The sequence below is a fragment of the Tiliqua scincoides genome, chromosome 1 (genome assembly GCF_035046505.1).
Source record: "Tiliqua scincoides isolate rTilSci1 chromosome 1, rTilSci1.hap2, whole genome shotgun sequence".
Classification (NCBI taxonomy): Eukaryota; Metazoa; Chordata; class Lepidosauria; order Squamata; family Scincidae; genus Tiliqua; species Tiliqua scincoides.
Window position 1 is genome coordinate 249,840,488 of NC_089821.1, and position 15,219 is coordinate 249,855,706.

The following is a 15,219-nucleotide window of genomic DNA, read 5'->3' on the forward strand; positions in this document are numbered from 1 at the left end:
TCTCCCACCCTGCCTTTGTCTTGTTCTCTAACCTCCCCATCCTCATCCCATAGGGATGAGGAGTCCCGAACCGGATGCCCCTCGGCTCCTGTCGGCCTTTCCCCAGGGATCAGTTTAAAAGCTGCTCTGCCACCTTTTTAATGTTATGCGCCAGCAGTCTGGTTCCATTCTGGTTCAAATGAAGCCCGTCCCTCTGGTACAGGCCCCGCTTGTCCCAAAAAGTTCCCCAGTGCCTAACGAATCTAAACCCCTCCTCCCTACACCACCGTCTCATCCACGCATTGAGACCCCTGATCTCCGCCTGCCTAGCTGGCCCTGCGCATGGAACAGGTAGCACTTCAGAGAACGCTACCTTTGAGATAAAAGTATCAGCTGGCAAGGAGCAAGACCTTCACTGCTGTGGCCCCAAAGCAATTTCTGTTTTGAAATGGGTCGTTTTTATTGTTTGTTAATATTTTTGGTCCAGTGATGTGCCTTTTGCTAAGGACAGACAAAGTAATAATATTTTAACCAAGGATGGATACAAATGTACATCATTTCAACCATGAGCCCAGTATAGAAATGCATTCTTTATGTATCTGAGGCAAGCACTAAATTCTCATACCACCAGAGTCAGGAGAACCCAGTTCTGGAGAAGGATCACCAGTTCTTCGTTTCAAGAACTCACATGGATGGCAAAAAACGCACTATAGCAAATTAATTTAAAAAACCAAGTTTCTTTGCTCTGGTGATTTAAAAACAGCCTTGCTTACCTTTGTAATGCACACAGAGGCCATCAGTCTCTCTCAAGGAGCTTAGGCTTCACTAGGAGGCAGCAATCCCTCCCTTCACCAGGAGCCCCAGGAAAGAGGAAAGAATGGAGAAGGTGATAATAGCTACCATTTAGCCTTAGTTCACGTGCTCAGTGGGAAGGGAGGAGTGAAGCCTGCAGAGAGAATGACTGATGGATTGTCAGCTAGCTGACTGGTTTCCTTTAATTTAAAGGGCCATTCTCATCAGCTTTAAGATAGAAAATCTGTGAATACTTAGGTTATACCTGTAATCACTTGTATGACTCTCTGCAACAGTAAAAAGCAGTTTTAAACTGTGATTTTATAGGGGTGGATTTTCTCTTTCTCCAAGGTTCAGCACATTCCTTCTCATATGCAGAGGCCATTTGTGTTGAGTCAAATCCGTGTATAAAAAAAATCCATGTATAACAAGGCTGGACCTGTATCTTTTTAAAAATCCCGCAACCCAACCCATCTGGAGATACATACTTGTCTCACTTGAGGAGGGGAAGCAATCATTGCCCTGCAGCAAACACCCCTCCTGCAGCTGCTTTCTTTTTCATCATGCCTGTATGCAGCCTGTGCTCCTGATTAGAAATAGCTTGAGTGACTGCAGTCTGGAAACCCTCTCACAAAGACTCTGTTTAGCATGGTCCAGAAGGAACTGAGAAGCCTCATGGGCAACAGCTGCTGCAGGCGCTCATTTCAGGAAGGACCATATGAATACACTGTTTTTAGGACAACTTCTAGATCAGAACAGTGATTAATTCATTCACCAGGCTGTACACTAATCTTATTTGCTCAGACATAAGGCCTGTTGCATTTGATGAACTTCTTAGAAAGATCACATCCTTAACTGTCTGTGTGTGTTAGATGGTGGCAGGAGATTCCAGTTAAGCTGAAGGCTGAAATAGAGCTATGGTTCATGGTAGATGCATCTGTGGTCTTTCATGCTCCTGACTACCTAGGGGTAATCTGCCAGTCTGAAAGGGCAGCATCCTGATTAGCAGCCCAGAAAGAGCTCCCTGATGCTCCCCTAACATTTCTAATGTGAAATTTGACTTTAGTGTTTTTGTACTGTCATTTTTAATGTATCAGTATTTTTTAAACATGTGTGTGTGTGCATATAATTCTATCATTGCTATGGCATAACTGCACTGGAAAGTACCAAGCCAAACAATATACAATTAAGGGCCCAATCCTATCCAACTTTCCAGAGCTGGTGCAACTGCAATGCAGCCCCGAGGCAAGGGAACAAATGTTCCCTTACCTTGTGGAGGCCTCCATAACTACCCTCTCACCACAAGATGCAACGCACACCCCATTGGCATGACTACACCAGGGCTAGAAAGTTGGATAGGATTTGGCCCTAAGAGTGCAATCCTAACCAACTTTCTAACACTGAGATAAGGGCAATGCAACTCTGAGATAAGGGAACAAACATTGCCTTACCTTGAGGAGGCCTCTGTGATTGCCCCCCAACTGCAGGATGCTGCACATGCCCCACTGGCACAGCTGTGCCAGTGCTGGAGAGTTGGATAGGATTGCACCCTAAGTATATTAACAGTTGAGCAAAACAGTTTTGTTCTTATTTTTCTAATGCTAGATTAATGTCTCAATCTATTACTGTTTGTGGCTGTTTGTTATGCACAGCTTGGATATGCAATCCAAATGAATAGTAATATTGTGTGTTTAATTAAGTATTTAAAAATGTTTTCAAAAGGGAAAACAGCTTTTCTGTAGGAAAATTAAATCTTGATTTCATTTGTAAGCGCCATTGGTAAATTCCATGCTGTGGTAGTTTAAAAAAAAATGCCTGTAATTAAGTAAATCTGGAAGACTTTATGCCATCTAATCATGCTATAATGGTGAAAGTAAATATTTGAATTCACTGCTGATAAAGTTCATGGACCACTGGGTTGAATCAAGAGTCCCTTTCTCTGGAGCAGTGGTTCTCAACCTATTGTCCGCAGAACACAGGTGGTCCACAAGAACCTGAAAAATGGTCTGCAAGGTCTCACCCCTCTCCAAATGATCAGCATTTGGTAATTTTAATAAGTACTTCTGATCAGAGACATCCCAAAGGAGTGTGATACCCAATGTAGCCAACACCCCTGTGGCATGGATAGGTTCACCTTGAGTAGGCCTTGCTCCTTCCAGGCTGCACCTGTGTGCCGATCGCTTGTGGAGCTGCCTGCTCAGTTGAATGTGGTCCACGACTATTCTAACTTTTGCATCAGTGGTCCAGGGTCTCCTAAAGGTTGGGAACCACTGCTGCGAAGGAAGAAAACTCTTTCAGAGGAAGGAAACCTTTGGATAGATACAACCACATACATGTGGAAGTAATGTCACGTTTTGCAGTGGGATGTTCTTCTGGGATGTCTGTTTGGCACTTGTGTGATGAGAGATCAAAATAACCTTTGCCCCCTCTTTTGATATTATTTTAACTAGGAAATTGAGAACTTGAAAAAATTTAACAAAAGACTAAATAAAGAGTGATTTGTGACTCCCTAAACTAGAAATTAAATAGCTCCTGTAATATGAATTTTGGCATAGGGACTCCTCCCCCCCACCCCCCACCCCGCCCCCGTAGTAGGTTGAAGGTTAAGTGGTATTTGGATTCAGATTGTCTGGTAATTTAATAATTTAGATCTTGTTCATGTGCTCATTTCTGCCCAACTTTTCATTGCATGTGTTTGTTATAAAAACATGAATTGGTTGAAAAAATTGTGGTTTTGGTTCCCTATACAGGTGGGGCCTTGTTATCCAAGGGGGATCCATTCTTGGACCACTCCAAGATAGATAGATACAAAAAATTGCAGATAATCAAATCTGTGATTTTTAGCCCCAGTAAGCCCTCTGAAAGGGACTGGAACTATGCTCTGGTCACCTCCAAAGGACTTTCTGAAGCCCACAGAGGCAGTGCACGTCTACCTGCTGAAGCTCATAGAGACAGTGTGTGTTTTAGGCCATATAAGATGGTTGTTCTCACACATTTAGCACCGGGACCCACTTTTTAGAATGAGAATCTGTCAGGATCCACTGGAAATGATGTCATGACTGGAAGTGACATCATCAAGCAGGAAAATTTTTAACAATCCTAGGCTGCAATCCCATCCACACTTACATGGTAGTAAGCCCCATTGACTATCATTGTTAAAAGTATATAAATATTAGCCTGTTCTTCTGTTTTTGTTACAGCAACTTCATTCCCATAATAAATGTCAAATCCGTCTTCCTTTTACCAATATTCTCTCTTCTAGTTTTCCTATCAATAAAGGAGTGAGGCAAGGTTGCATCCTTGCCCCTCTTCTTTTTAATTTATTCATTGCCGATCTTCCTGCCAGCTTAACCACCACCTCTCATTCCTTTCCTGTAATAAACAAAAAGCCAATTCCGATTCTTCTTTACGCCGATGATACAGTACTTCTCTCACTCACAAAATCCGGTCTTCGTGAGCTCATTTCCAAATTTCAAGTTTATTGTCATTCAAATGATCTTGTAATTAATGCCAACAAAACAAAAATTATGGTTTTTCCCCGCTCCTGGGCTCCTTCTAAATGGTCAATCAACTCCCAATCTTACACTCAAGTTAAATCCTTTAAATATCTAGGTTTACATTTTCACTATAATTTATCATGGACTCAACATAAAAAGTCAGTTATTTCTTCAACAACTACCCACCTTTTGGCTATAACAAATTTTTATTTTAATGCAGGAAATCAATACATCCCAGCAGCGATTCAAATTTTTAAAGCAAAAATTATTTCTCATTTATTATACGGTATCCCGATATGGATACAGGCAGTTTCTAAGGATTTGGATCATATTGCTTCTTCCTTTTTTAGAAAGATATTAGGTATTCCTAATCTTATACGGTTGCCCACTATTCTTTTAGAACTTGGTTTACACCTTCCCTCCACTTATGCCTGGCTTTTTACCTTTAAGTTTTGGTTAAGGATTCATTTATCTCCTTCCCCTGACTCTTTAATTACAGAATTAATGAGTGACACGTATATCTTTATTTGGTTTAAAATAGTGGAAACTAAACTCCACTCCATTAACCTATCAGTAGAATTACTTGCTGATCTAAACTTATCTCAAGCTTATAAAATTATCAAAGACCACCTTTTCCTAGCTGAATTCAATACTTTAAAAAATTCTCTTAATTTGACCTGTTCCCCCCCTTTCCCTAGGTCTTTTTCCTCAACTTGTTGTTGCCACTTCAAACTATTTTTTTCACCTCACTAATCCTAGACTGAAGAGAGCCTTCATGCTCGCTAGACTCAACATATTTCCCTCAGCTGTTCATTATGGTCGTTTCATGCGAGTTCCTCGCGAGAAACGATTATGTTTATTCTGTGGGGAGACCCCGGATACTCTTTTACATATTTTGCTTTTTTGTCCCTCTCATGACTCCCATCGTAGGATTTATTTAGAATCCTGGATTTCTAATTTCCCCCCTCAGGTATCACCCCTTCCCCAGTTGTTGGAAGACTCTATTGCTCCCTTGACGTATTCAGTGGCTAGTTTCCTGGCCTATATATTACAAAAAACGCCGGACTTTAGTTCTATAAAATCTTCTTTAAAATTTTTGTAGTCACCTTTCTCCATCTAACACCTGTTTTACTGAAAGGATAAGGCTGTCCCTTCTGGCTCCTTTTCTTTCTAGACCCTATTTCTTTTTTCTCTATTTAGTTTTCCTGAACTAGTCTAGTGGATAACGGTTGTATTGTTCCACTTTGTTGTCAGTTGTCTGCTGTAATATTTATAATGCCAATAAAGGTTAACTAACTAACTAACTATTAGCCTGTTAAAAGTACATGTCTATAACATTTCCCGAAAGGCAATCACTTACCATGGTAGCATCAAGTCTAATATTTAAAAATAAAGAATTGAAATGAATGGGGACCCACCTGAAAATGACTTGCAACCCACCTAATGGTCCCAACCCACAGTTTGAGAAACACTGATATAAGACATTCTGAGGCCTTGGAAAGCCCTCCAGGGGCTTCCCCTGGCCTCAAAATGCCTTATATGGCATAAAAACATCACTTTTCGTTTGTCTTAGAAAACCAGAAGTAGCGTTTTTCAGCCTATGAGGCCATTTTGAAGCCCGCAGAGGCAGTGGGCGGATGCTTGCTGCCTCTGTGGACTTCAGAAAGCCCTCCGGAAGCGACCACAGCTGGCAGCTCCGGAGGGCTCAGGTGGGGCCAAGACTGTCCCAATGCGAGTCCAGGGGACCCATGTTGAACCAGATCCGTGGATACGGAGGCACCACCTGTACTTCTCTCTTTCGGAGAGAATGTCTTGTTGATTGCGTCCTGTTGTTGTACTAGCTGGTACAGTACTATGGGCCCAATCCTATCCAACTTTCCAGTGCTGATGCAGCCATGCCAATGGGATGTGTGCTATATCCTGTGGTGGTGGCGGCAGTCACAGAGGTCTCCTCAAGGCAAGGCAACATTTGTTTCCATACCTTGGGGCTACATTGTGGCTGCATTAGGACTGGGAAGTTGGTTAGGATTGGGTCCAACCTCTCCAAGGTAGCTGGTGAGTCTCAAGGGAGCTAGGAAACTCCTATTGCATTAGGAAGCTAGTAAACTACTGCTATTAACCAGCAGTATACTAGGGGTGGCATATAGTATAGAAACTATTTCTGCTTATAGGGCTCACAATCTAGCCTCAGGTTTCCAGAACTTATATCTATGAATCTGTTTCTCAGCATTCCATCCCACATTGTCACACTACTGAGTGGCCATGAGGGCTATGCAGCTAGCAGCAGGAAGCAAATTGAGCACTCCCATTAGAGACAGTGCAATCTGTCTGTGCAGAGATTCATTGCAGGACTGTGCAGAGATTCACTGCAGGACTTCCAGCTGCCTTTTGAAATACTCCAGCCATTTCTGCGCAAAAGTTCTGCTCATCATATTGATGTTTACTTTGCTAGTACCTGGGTTGGATCCTAACCATCTCTTACACTAACATGGTCTCATGCTCACGCAGTGGAGGTGGGGAGAGAGCAAGAGAGAGACATGATTTAGGGTGGTTCCCGTGTTGTATACCATCTTGTTTCTAAGGGTCCCTCAATCCTCATGAGCAGATTTTCAGGGATGCAGGAAGCTCAAGAAGGAAGGAAGGGGTGGTAATCAAAAATCACCCCCTTTCCCTCTTGCATGAGACAGTGTGAGTACAAAAGAGAGTTTGGATCCAACCCCCTGAATGTAAAGAACATCGTTATAAGATATTGTTTGCTTCAACAATACCACACTGCAACCTCCTGGATGAGAAACTTGTATATTGTGATATAAATTTGGAAGTGCTGTAGAACAGTGAAGGAGTAGCTGAGTATAGACCTGAGCAAAGTTGTAACTTAGAAAGCCATAGTTTGTGGGTTTTTGTTTTTTTTAAATTACAGGATTCATTTCCAACTTGCTTTTGGGAGTAAGTTTATTGGAACTAGCCCAGGAATTAGTACACTGGGAATAAATGACTGATTTGTGTTAATGGCAACAGCCAATCTCAGCTGGTCATATCTCCCCCTGGATATACCTCTTAGCAGTTTGATTTATTATTACAGCAATAAATACATAGTACAGCTGGGGGTGGGGGTGGGGGGGTAAGGAAGCACAAAATATAATGGGATGGCAGGGCTGGAAGCCAAATATAGTCCTAAACCTATTCCTTGCAGTTCTAACAACAGTCAACTTGGCTGCATTAGCCATTACCTCTCCTCCCCCACCAGCTCCTGGTTTTTTTTAATACATATGTACATTTCTGCCTTGATAGCAACATATTGGACCAATCCCCAGTTTAAAATAAGGCTGGATGAGGCCGATGATGACCATCAAGGAAGTGTGAGTGAGCCATGTTGCACGCTGGTGATGGGCTTGATGCAAAAGAATCGCAGGAGGCAGAAGAGGATGGGCGAAGGGCTACTCAGTATTGGCTACTCCATTTATCAGGTATAGACTCATTGTGCCTTATGACCAATATAAGAATGATGTCTCTTACATTTGGGGGAGTAGGGCCATTGCTCTGTGTTACAGTGCATTCTTTGCATGCACAAGGTCCCAGGTTTAACTCCCAGCAACTTCAATTAAAAGGACCTCTGGTAGTAGGACTGTGAAAGACTCTGCCTGGAGATGCCAGGCTGGCAGTCTAGGCAGGCATCTGGGGTACTTGGGCCATTTGATCCAGCACGTTATATCTGCACAGAGTTCATCCTAAAAGATCAACTGTGAAGTACCCCAAGCCTTGTGAATTCCAAGCTGTGTGTTGACTAGCAAAAATGAACACATTCCAGGCTGTTATCAAACAAGTAATAGTTGTTGGCTTTAGCCTTTCTCATGCATGAAATAGCTTCAGAACCAACATTGATGAGGGACTGTTTTGTAATTAGGTATGATGGGCTGATACCAAATGTTTACTTCTGAGATAGAGATAGAGATTGTCCTTGTGGCTGTTCAGTGATAGATGATCTAAAAAGCGTTTGTATAGTTATGTTAATATGATTGTATGCTTATCAGTACTTTTCATGTACCGTATATGCATTTGTCTTTACAAGAAGTATGAATAGCTACTGATCTCCGACTTAGCACTGTGTATAATTAGATAAATTGTCAGCGTTGGGAAAGACCTTAGGATACTGGGCATTTGAATTTCAGAATTGAGAAAACTGTTAATATGCAGAGCAATACTATGCATATTTACTCAGAAGTAAGTCCCACTGTATTAAGTGGCACTTACTCACAGGGAAGTGTGCATAGGATTGCAACCTTAACGTCTTAGTTGAAGCAGAGATACTGCAGAGAAAATTGCATATGTCACTATATGCAACAAATGGATGTTATGAGTAAAAGGCCAATGGCTAGGATCTATGAAATGTTCTATTTTGCTGCCTTTTCGTCTCAGTGTTTGTGAAAAACATGTAACTCTCCTCTTTCATTAACTCTCTTTATGTTTTGCAGATCCCAAAAGAGGTATGCACGATGTGCTGGAAGTGTGCCCCCTCCACCATGACTTGTAGATAATCAACTTCTTTATCAAGGTTGATGCCTACACTCAGACCATTGCCCTGGTGATATGTGGGGACATTTGATGTTTTCCTAGGGGACTAGAATTTCTTTCTAAGGATGTATACAGAATATTCTTTTTCTTTTTTCTTTTTAGTAATCGGATAGAAAACAGCACTTCTAATTATTTGTCTGGTAGGGGCTACAGGTGCTCTCTTTCCAGGCCCACTTCTGCTGTAGCTCAGAGCATTCTATGAGTGCAGTCATAATTAACTCCCCTAGTGCTGATGTAGCCGTGCCAACACAGTGCATGCTACATCCTGTGGTGGTGGTGGGCAGTCACTGGGACCTCCTCAAGGTAAGGAAACATTCATTTCCTTACCTTGGAGTTAGCCTCTGCTTCTTTGATGGGTCTCTTCACATCTGTGCCAACTATTTTGCTGATGTTCAAGGAGAGTAAGGGAGGGGGAAGTGGAAAGGGAATGAGGCTAGGATCCTGGTGTACACTGGTGCTGCCAGGAACCACCCTCTCCTCTCCTGTTCCTCCCTGCCCTGTTCCTCCCACCCCATACCAGCTTACTTATGCTCCCACAATTAACCAGTAGTGGCAGTGGACCACCAACACTACTGTTGTTTGCAGCGGTGGTTCCAAAATGGCTGCTGGCAGCATGCTACGTGCGCCGCCATGTGACCATTTACAATAGCAGAGGAGTGTGTCCCGCTGCCATGAACCCGGTGTTCGGATTGGGCTGTAAGTCTAATTCCCCCCCCTCAGTTTTACTACCTTAAAATGAGGATTGTTTGGGCATCAGATTTGCTCAGCATATTTCAATACATCCGCATTGATCATAATATTACCATGTAGTCCAAATAATTACTGGGGGGTATTGATTTATAAGCTATGATTAGTAGTTACATTTCTAGCCTGCCATTCCTGCACAGAAATTAGGATGATGTGCAAGGTTCTCTCATTCCCCCTGATTTGATTTTCACAACAACCCTGGGCTAGCCCAAAGAGTGAGTTCCTAGGTGAGCAGGGACTTTACCCAGACTTTACCCATCTTAGTCCAAACACTCTAACCACTACACTGGATGTCTTTATTCTGGTTTTAGAAAAACATGACTAAAGCAGGGGCAGGGAGAGCGATGAGTAATATGGAAAGAGTGACTAAAAAGATGTTTCGCCTTCTCTCTTGATACTAGAACTTAGGCTCACCCAATTAAATTCACTAGCAGTAGATTCAGGACAGGCAAGAAAAAGTACTTCTACACCCAGTTCATAAATAACCTATCAATAAGGTATGAAGTTAATTGCTGCAAAGAGTGGTGATGACCACTGGACACCCCGCCTTCCCTATCTTTCTTCATGGGTAGCTTGAAACCATTTTGTCCTTGCCTGGCTCTTTTTGGCTTAAGAGCCAGGATAGGGGAAAACTGCTTGAAAGCAGTGGAGTGCAGTGAGGTGCAGTGGAGGAAGTAGGTTCTGCAAGTTTTTCTCCCTTCCTCCATGCACTCCTTATCAGGGATGCAGTTGAGGAGGTGGGGGGGAGGACCTTGGGTCTTCTACAGCAGGAGTGGTGACATCGGCAGAAGTTCTCAGCTGCTGTCTTTGTTCGATGCTTGTAGGCAAGGCTGGCCTTAGGAGTTGTGGGGCCAAATGCAAAATATTTTGCTGGACCCCCACCCTTGTGGGGGGGGCCTACTCACCAGAATGAATTGCAGTGGTAAGGCACCCAGCAACTGGGTGGGTGGATGGGAGAGCAGTCCAACAGCCATGTTCCACTTGTTGCGTTCTCCTTGTGATGCCTCAGTATGGAAGATTCCATGCCTGAGCATCAGCTACAGAGCGAGGTGCCAGCTATGACTTTGCTTGCCTCCCAGTGTGGGGCCCCTCCAGGCACGGGGCCCAATTTGGCCAAATAGGTCCTGCTTGTAGGTTTTCCAGATACATTCGATCAGCTACTGTTGGAAACAGGGTTCTCAACCAGACTTTTGACCTGATCCAGCAGCACTTTTCTCATGTTCTGATGATGAATTAATTTGATCATGGAGGGACTACACACTTCACCTGTTTAATTTTTTTAACCCATTTTTGCCTGGCCCGCAGAACATTTGGTCCCTGTTGTGTATATGCAACTTTGGGCAGAAATGGCTTGTTAAACTTGTGAGCTCCCACAGAGCTGAACTGCCAGTCTACTAGCTGACCCTGGAACACTCAAGCATCCTTTTTCTAGCCAATGATAAAAACTTGTACTATGCGTGCCTTAGTTCTAAAGCAAATGAGCAGCCTTATGTTGAAGAAAGGCATGGAAACAAAATAATCAATGTTCAAATAGCAACCTCACTGCACAGGTTTGCCTTTCAAAACGTGACTCATACAAACCAGGTGGAATTTGTTTGCAACAGGGTGTGCTACATTGCCTACTGATAATATATCTTTCTCAACTAGCCTAGCCACTCAGCAGTTACACTAAATATATTAAGAACTGAAATCAGATGTATGTTTCCATGCTAGGTTGATGACATTTTTATTTTGCAATAATCATACCCCAGAATATATTTTCTGTGATATCCACGTATGAATCAAAATGCTGATTTTGAGGAAAAGGTGTTATAGGAAGAAAATGATTGAGATACTAGGAAAGGGGAAGAGCGACAGGCTGGATATTGTAACATGTTAAGGGTCGAACTTTATGTGAAGTGAAGAATTGTTGCATTACTGCCTTTTTAAAAAGCCATGGGGGTGTCCTGATCCAGATTGGGACTGTGGCATGGGGGAGGGATGTTAATCCAGGATCTGTTGTTCATTAGGTTCTATCTAGGTGTTAATCAGTTTGCTTCAGGAAAGTAGCTGCTTGAAGTGTAAATATCTACTCCCATCCTAGGATAAACAGCAATTGGGGGCAGACTGTCATTGAGGAAATTGTATGGGGATAGAGGTAACTTCCTCCCCTTCATTCCACACTCCCAATCCAGAGCAACCTCATCCATGGCTGCTACTTTTAAAAGCAGACAGAAATGCAAATACAAATTTCATATCATGTGTAGCTGGACAGTGAAGAGGACAACTGTGCACTTAATGCCAGCTATGACTTGCCCAAACCAGCAGAACCAGTGCTTCATCACATTTTCTGTTGTGCGACTGGTCTGTGACATTGACCATATGTGTTCTCTTATGGTGGCTTTACACTTTGCATCCAGCCTCTGCTGTTGGAGGATACAGTGTAAACATTACATGAATGAGTAGAACCCCTGGGAGGGCATGTACTCACCCCACACTGCTGTTCTTTGCTCTTCCCACCTAGGCTTATTCACATTCTGTTCAGATATACAATGTGAATGAGCAATAAAACTGTGTTCAGGTACACACAATACATAGTGCTGACCTGAATATAGTTTATTGCACCTGTATCACTTATTACTTTTGCTCTTCAGAAGATGTTTCCAATTGTCTAAGGTGAAAATGCATAAAGCACCCTTAACACTCTATCCCACCATGGTAAGGAAAGGAGCAAGAGCTCCACCTGTCTGAGCTCCACCTGGCAGGTTTGTCTCCTTTTACTGAGTAGTCCCTTAGTGTCCAGTAAGGCAAATGTGTTGGTCAGTGTCAAGGGGATACCCTGATGCTCTCACAGGGGCTGGGAGGGTTACAGTTTGAAGCTGAGCATGTGTGACTTATGACTGGATGGGAATGTTTGGCATGCCCTCTTCCATGGTCTCGGCCTTACACTCATTTTTCAATCTTGCTACTCTCCCTAGTTGCAAAATCAAACGGATGTTCATCTCAGCAGAGATTTCTTCTCGAGGAACAGACCTGTAGCTCGCTCCGAGACCTACGTCAATCTGCGAGAAGTCTCTAGCCGCTTGCATTTGCCTCAGGGAGAGTACCTCATTGTACCGTCTACCTTCGAGCCATTCAAAGATGGAGAGTTCTGCCTTAGAGTCTTCTCTGAAAAAGAGGCCAAAGCTCAGTATGTTTTGTTCTGTCATAATTGTGCCAATATGCACTGTCAAATTTTGCATGCAATGCGTGGAAGCTGTGTTTGTGCAGATATCTAATCAAGTTTTTTGCTTTCTTAAACCCGTTAAGGAAAAAGGGCTATTCAACTGTGCTCCAATATCCTTATTGTTATAGTGATTGAAGTTATATAATAACCCCTGTGTGAGAAGGTGCTTGGAGAGAGTCTGGGAGTTTGACAAAGAAAATCCTCAAATACACATACAAATATGTATACAAGCAGAACCCCAAAGAAATTGTGTGTGTTTGTGCATGTGTGTGTGTGTGAGAGAGAGAGAGAGAAGAAGAAGGGGCAGGATATTTCTCCTCATCTTCCTTCCCCGTCCTTTTCCTGCTCCTGTTTGCCCTGTTCTTCCTCTTTGAACTGCAGTCTGCATGCTGTCCCCTTCCCCAAGCACTGAGAAGTTCCAGAAGTAACATTAGCCAGGTTTGGTTTCTTTTGCAGAAGACAACATTGGAGACATATGGCAATTCTGTAATATCTGCTTTAGTTACAGATATTTGCAAGTAGAGCATAAATGGAGGCAAATAGCAGGTAACAAGCAGTGGCAGACCTCCCCAGCCTCGCATCCCAGGGCAAAGGTTCGAGAAGGTGCAGCCTTGCAGGATGATGGTGCCCCCCAGGCTCAAATCTGCCCTCCCCACTCACCTGTGGCTCACAGAGCCTAGCATGACTGTGGGCTGCATCGCGGAGGCTTCCTGAGGCTTTGAACTGTGCTTCCATTTTTCCAGAAGTACAGTTTCTGACCCAATCAGGATTCTCAGAGAGGCTTCTGAGGTGCCCTAAAGGCTCGCGCCTGGGGCATTTGCCCCATCGTACATAATGGGAGGTCTGCCACTGAGTCCTAGATGGCAGCAGGCCCAATACTCAACATCAGATCTCCAGGTCTTTCAGCTACTCTCAGCGATTCCCTCTTTTTTTGAACTGAATTAGATGTGACTTTAAATACAACAAATCTATGCTTATGTTACTTGATACATTTTTTTAAGTGGTCATGGGGTCCTCTAATCTTGACTGGGGCAATGGTACAGGGGGTGAGGGTATTAACTCTGTCCCCTGCACCATTTTCCTACTGAAAATTCCCCTGCTCAGCACTGCTCTGAGAGAAATTTTTTTAATCAGAAAATGGCATAAGGGGAGAAGGGTTAACCCTCCTAATCTCGATGAAGACCCTCCTGGCTGCTTCTGATTAAATTAAATGCATCAGGAATTTCATGTACAGCAAAGACTCATCTCATTTTAGACACATGAAAGTCACAATTTAGCCCTCATAACCAAACTGAACTTGTTACTTTGCACAAGTGTAAGCACATTCTCTGCTAGTTCATGCCTACAGATGACAAGAGACCCTAACTTCTGATGGATTTTTCATTCATTCATTCATTCATTCATTCATTCATTCATTCATTCATTTTATAGCTGCTTTGGTCCCAAATCAGTACAATGTCAATCTTCCAATCATTACTTCCCATTGACAAATATCAACCAACCATTCAAAGTTATTAACAAGAAATTTCTCTAACTAACAGCCCAGTCCTATCTAGTGCTAGCATTGGCAGAATGTGCATTGTGTTGACGCAGACTGTCACAAAGCAGCTATAAAGCACTTTGTGGCGGTGCAAGAAGTTGTCATGCTAGTGGGAAGGCCATGCTGGTGGCAGATGTCATGAGGCCTGCTGGGAGCCTCGCAAGGGGTGAACAGAGCAGGAGGCAGGGAGGGGATAGAATGAGGCAGAGATGGGGTAGGGAATGGGTGGATCGAGCCCAGGAGGGGATGGGTTCGGCAACAGTGGCGCACACCTGCCTGGGCCTGATCCGCCAATGCAGACCAAAGTGGAATTGTGCCAGTGATATTGCTAGTGCAGTTCCAAGTTGCTCCATAGCTGTTGCTGGAGCTTACCCCAGGGCAAGGGGACAAATATCCCCTTTCCCAGTCTTCCAGAAGCTGAAAATCTACTGCAGAATGCAGTGGAAGCCACACTGACACAGTGTGAAGATTTAGGTATGATTGGGCTATTAGGAAGATCAGCCAGTAGCCCAAGCATTATGTTTCCTTGGGTCTGTTTCTTTTGAGGATCCTGGGAAAGATAAGTATATATTTATACATTTAAAAGGAAAAAGAAGAAGCAAGTGTATGCTATTTGGCAGTAAAGTTATTAAATAAGAATTAAGTACTTTGACTATTGTTCCCTGGTAGATAAATAGTTTGAGATCAGTAATGGTTATCTTTTTTTTTTTTTTTAAATCTTAGGGAAATTGGCAACAGTGTGGCTGCAAATCCATATGAGGTAAATAAATTAAGCATGGTGAAATTAACAGATTTCTTTTGACATTGGTATTTAGCCCAAGGTCTTGTAGCTGAATAAACCGAGGCCTCCAGCTATGGGTCACATCAAGTAACTGTATTCACAAGAA

At 43.1% G+C, this 15,219-nt stretch overlaps 1 protein-coding gene across 1 annotated transcript in view; it reads left to right on the plus strand.

The window, feature by feature from the left end:
• The window catches only part of LOC136636547 (calpain-8-like), a 57,214-nt gene that overhangs the window by 25,138 nt on the left and 16,857 nt on the right, over positions 1-15,219 (plus strand). The window contains exons 10-13 of the mRNA XM_066611678.1: positions 7,560-7,735; positions 8,741-8,752; positions 12,545-12,756; positions 15,056-15,092. Of these exons, the coding sequence (XP_066467775.1) occupies positions 7,560-7,735; positions 8,741-8,752; positions 12,545-12,756; positions 15,056-15,092 (437 nt within the window). The remainder of the gene's footprint in view (positions 1-7,559; positions 7,736-8,740; positions 8,753-12,544; positions 12,757-15,055; positions 15,093-15,219) is intronic.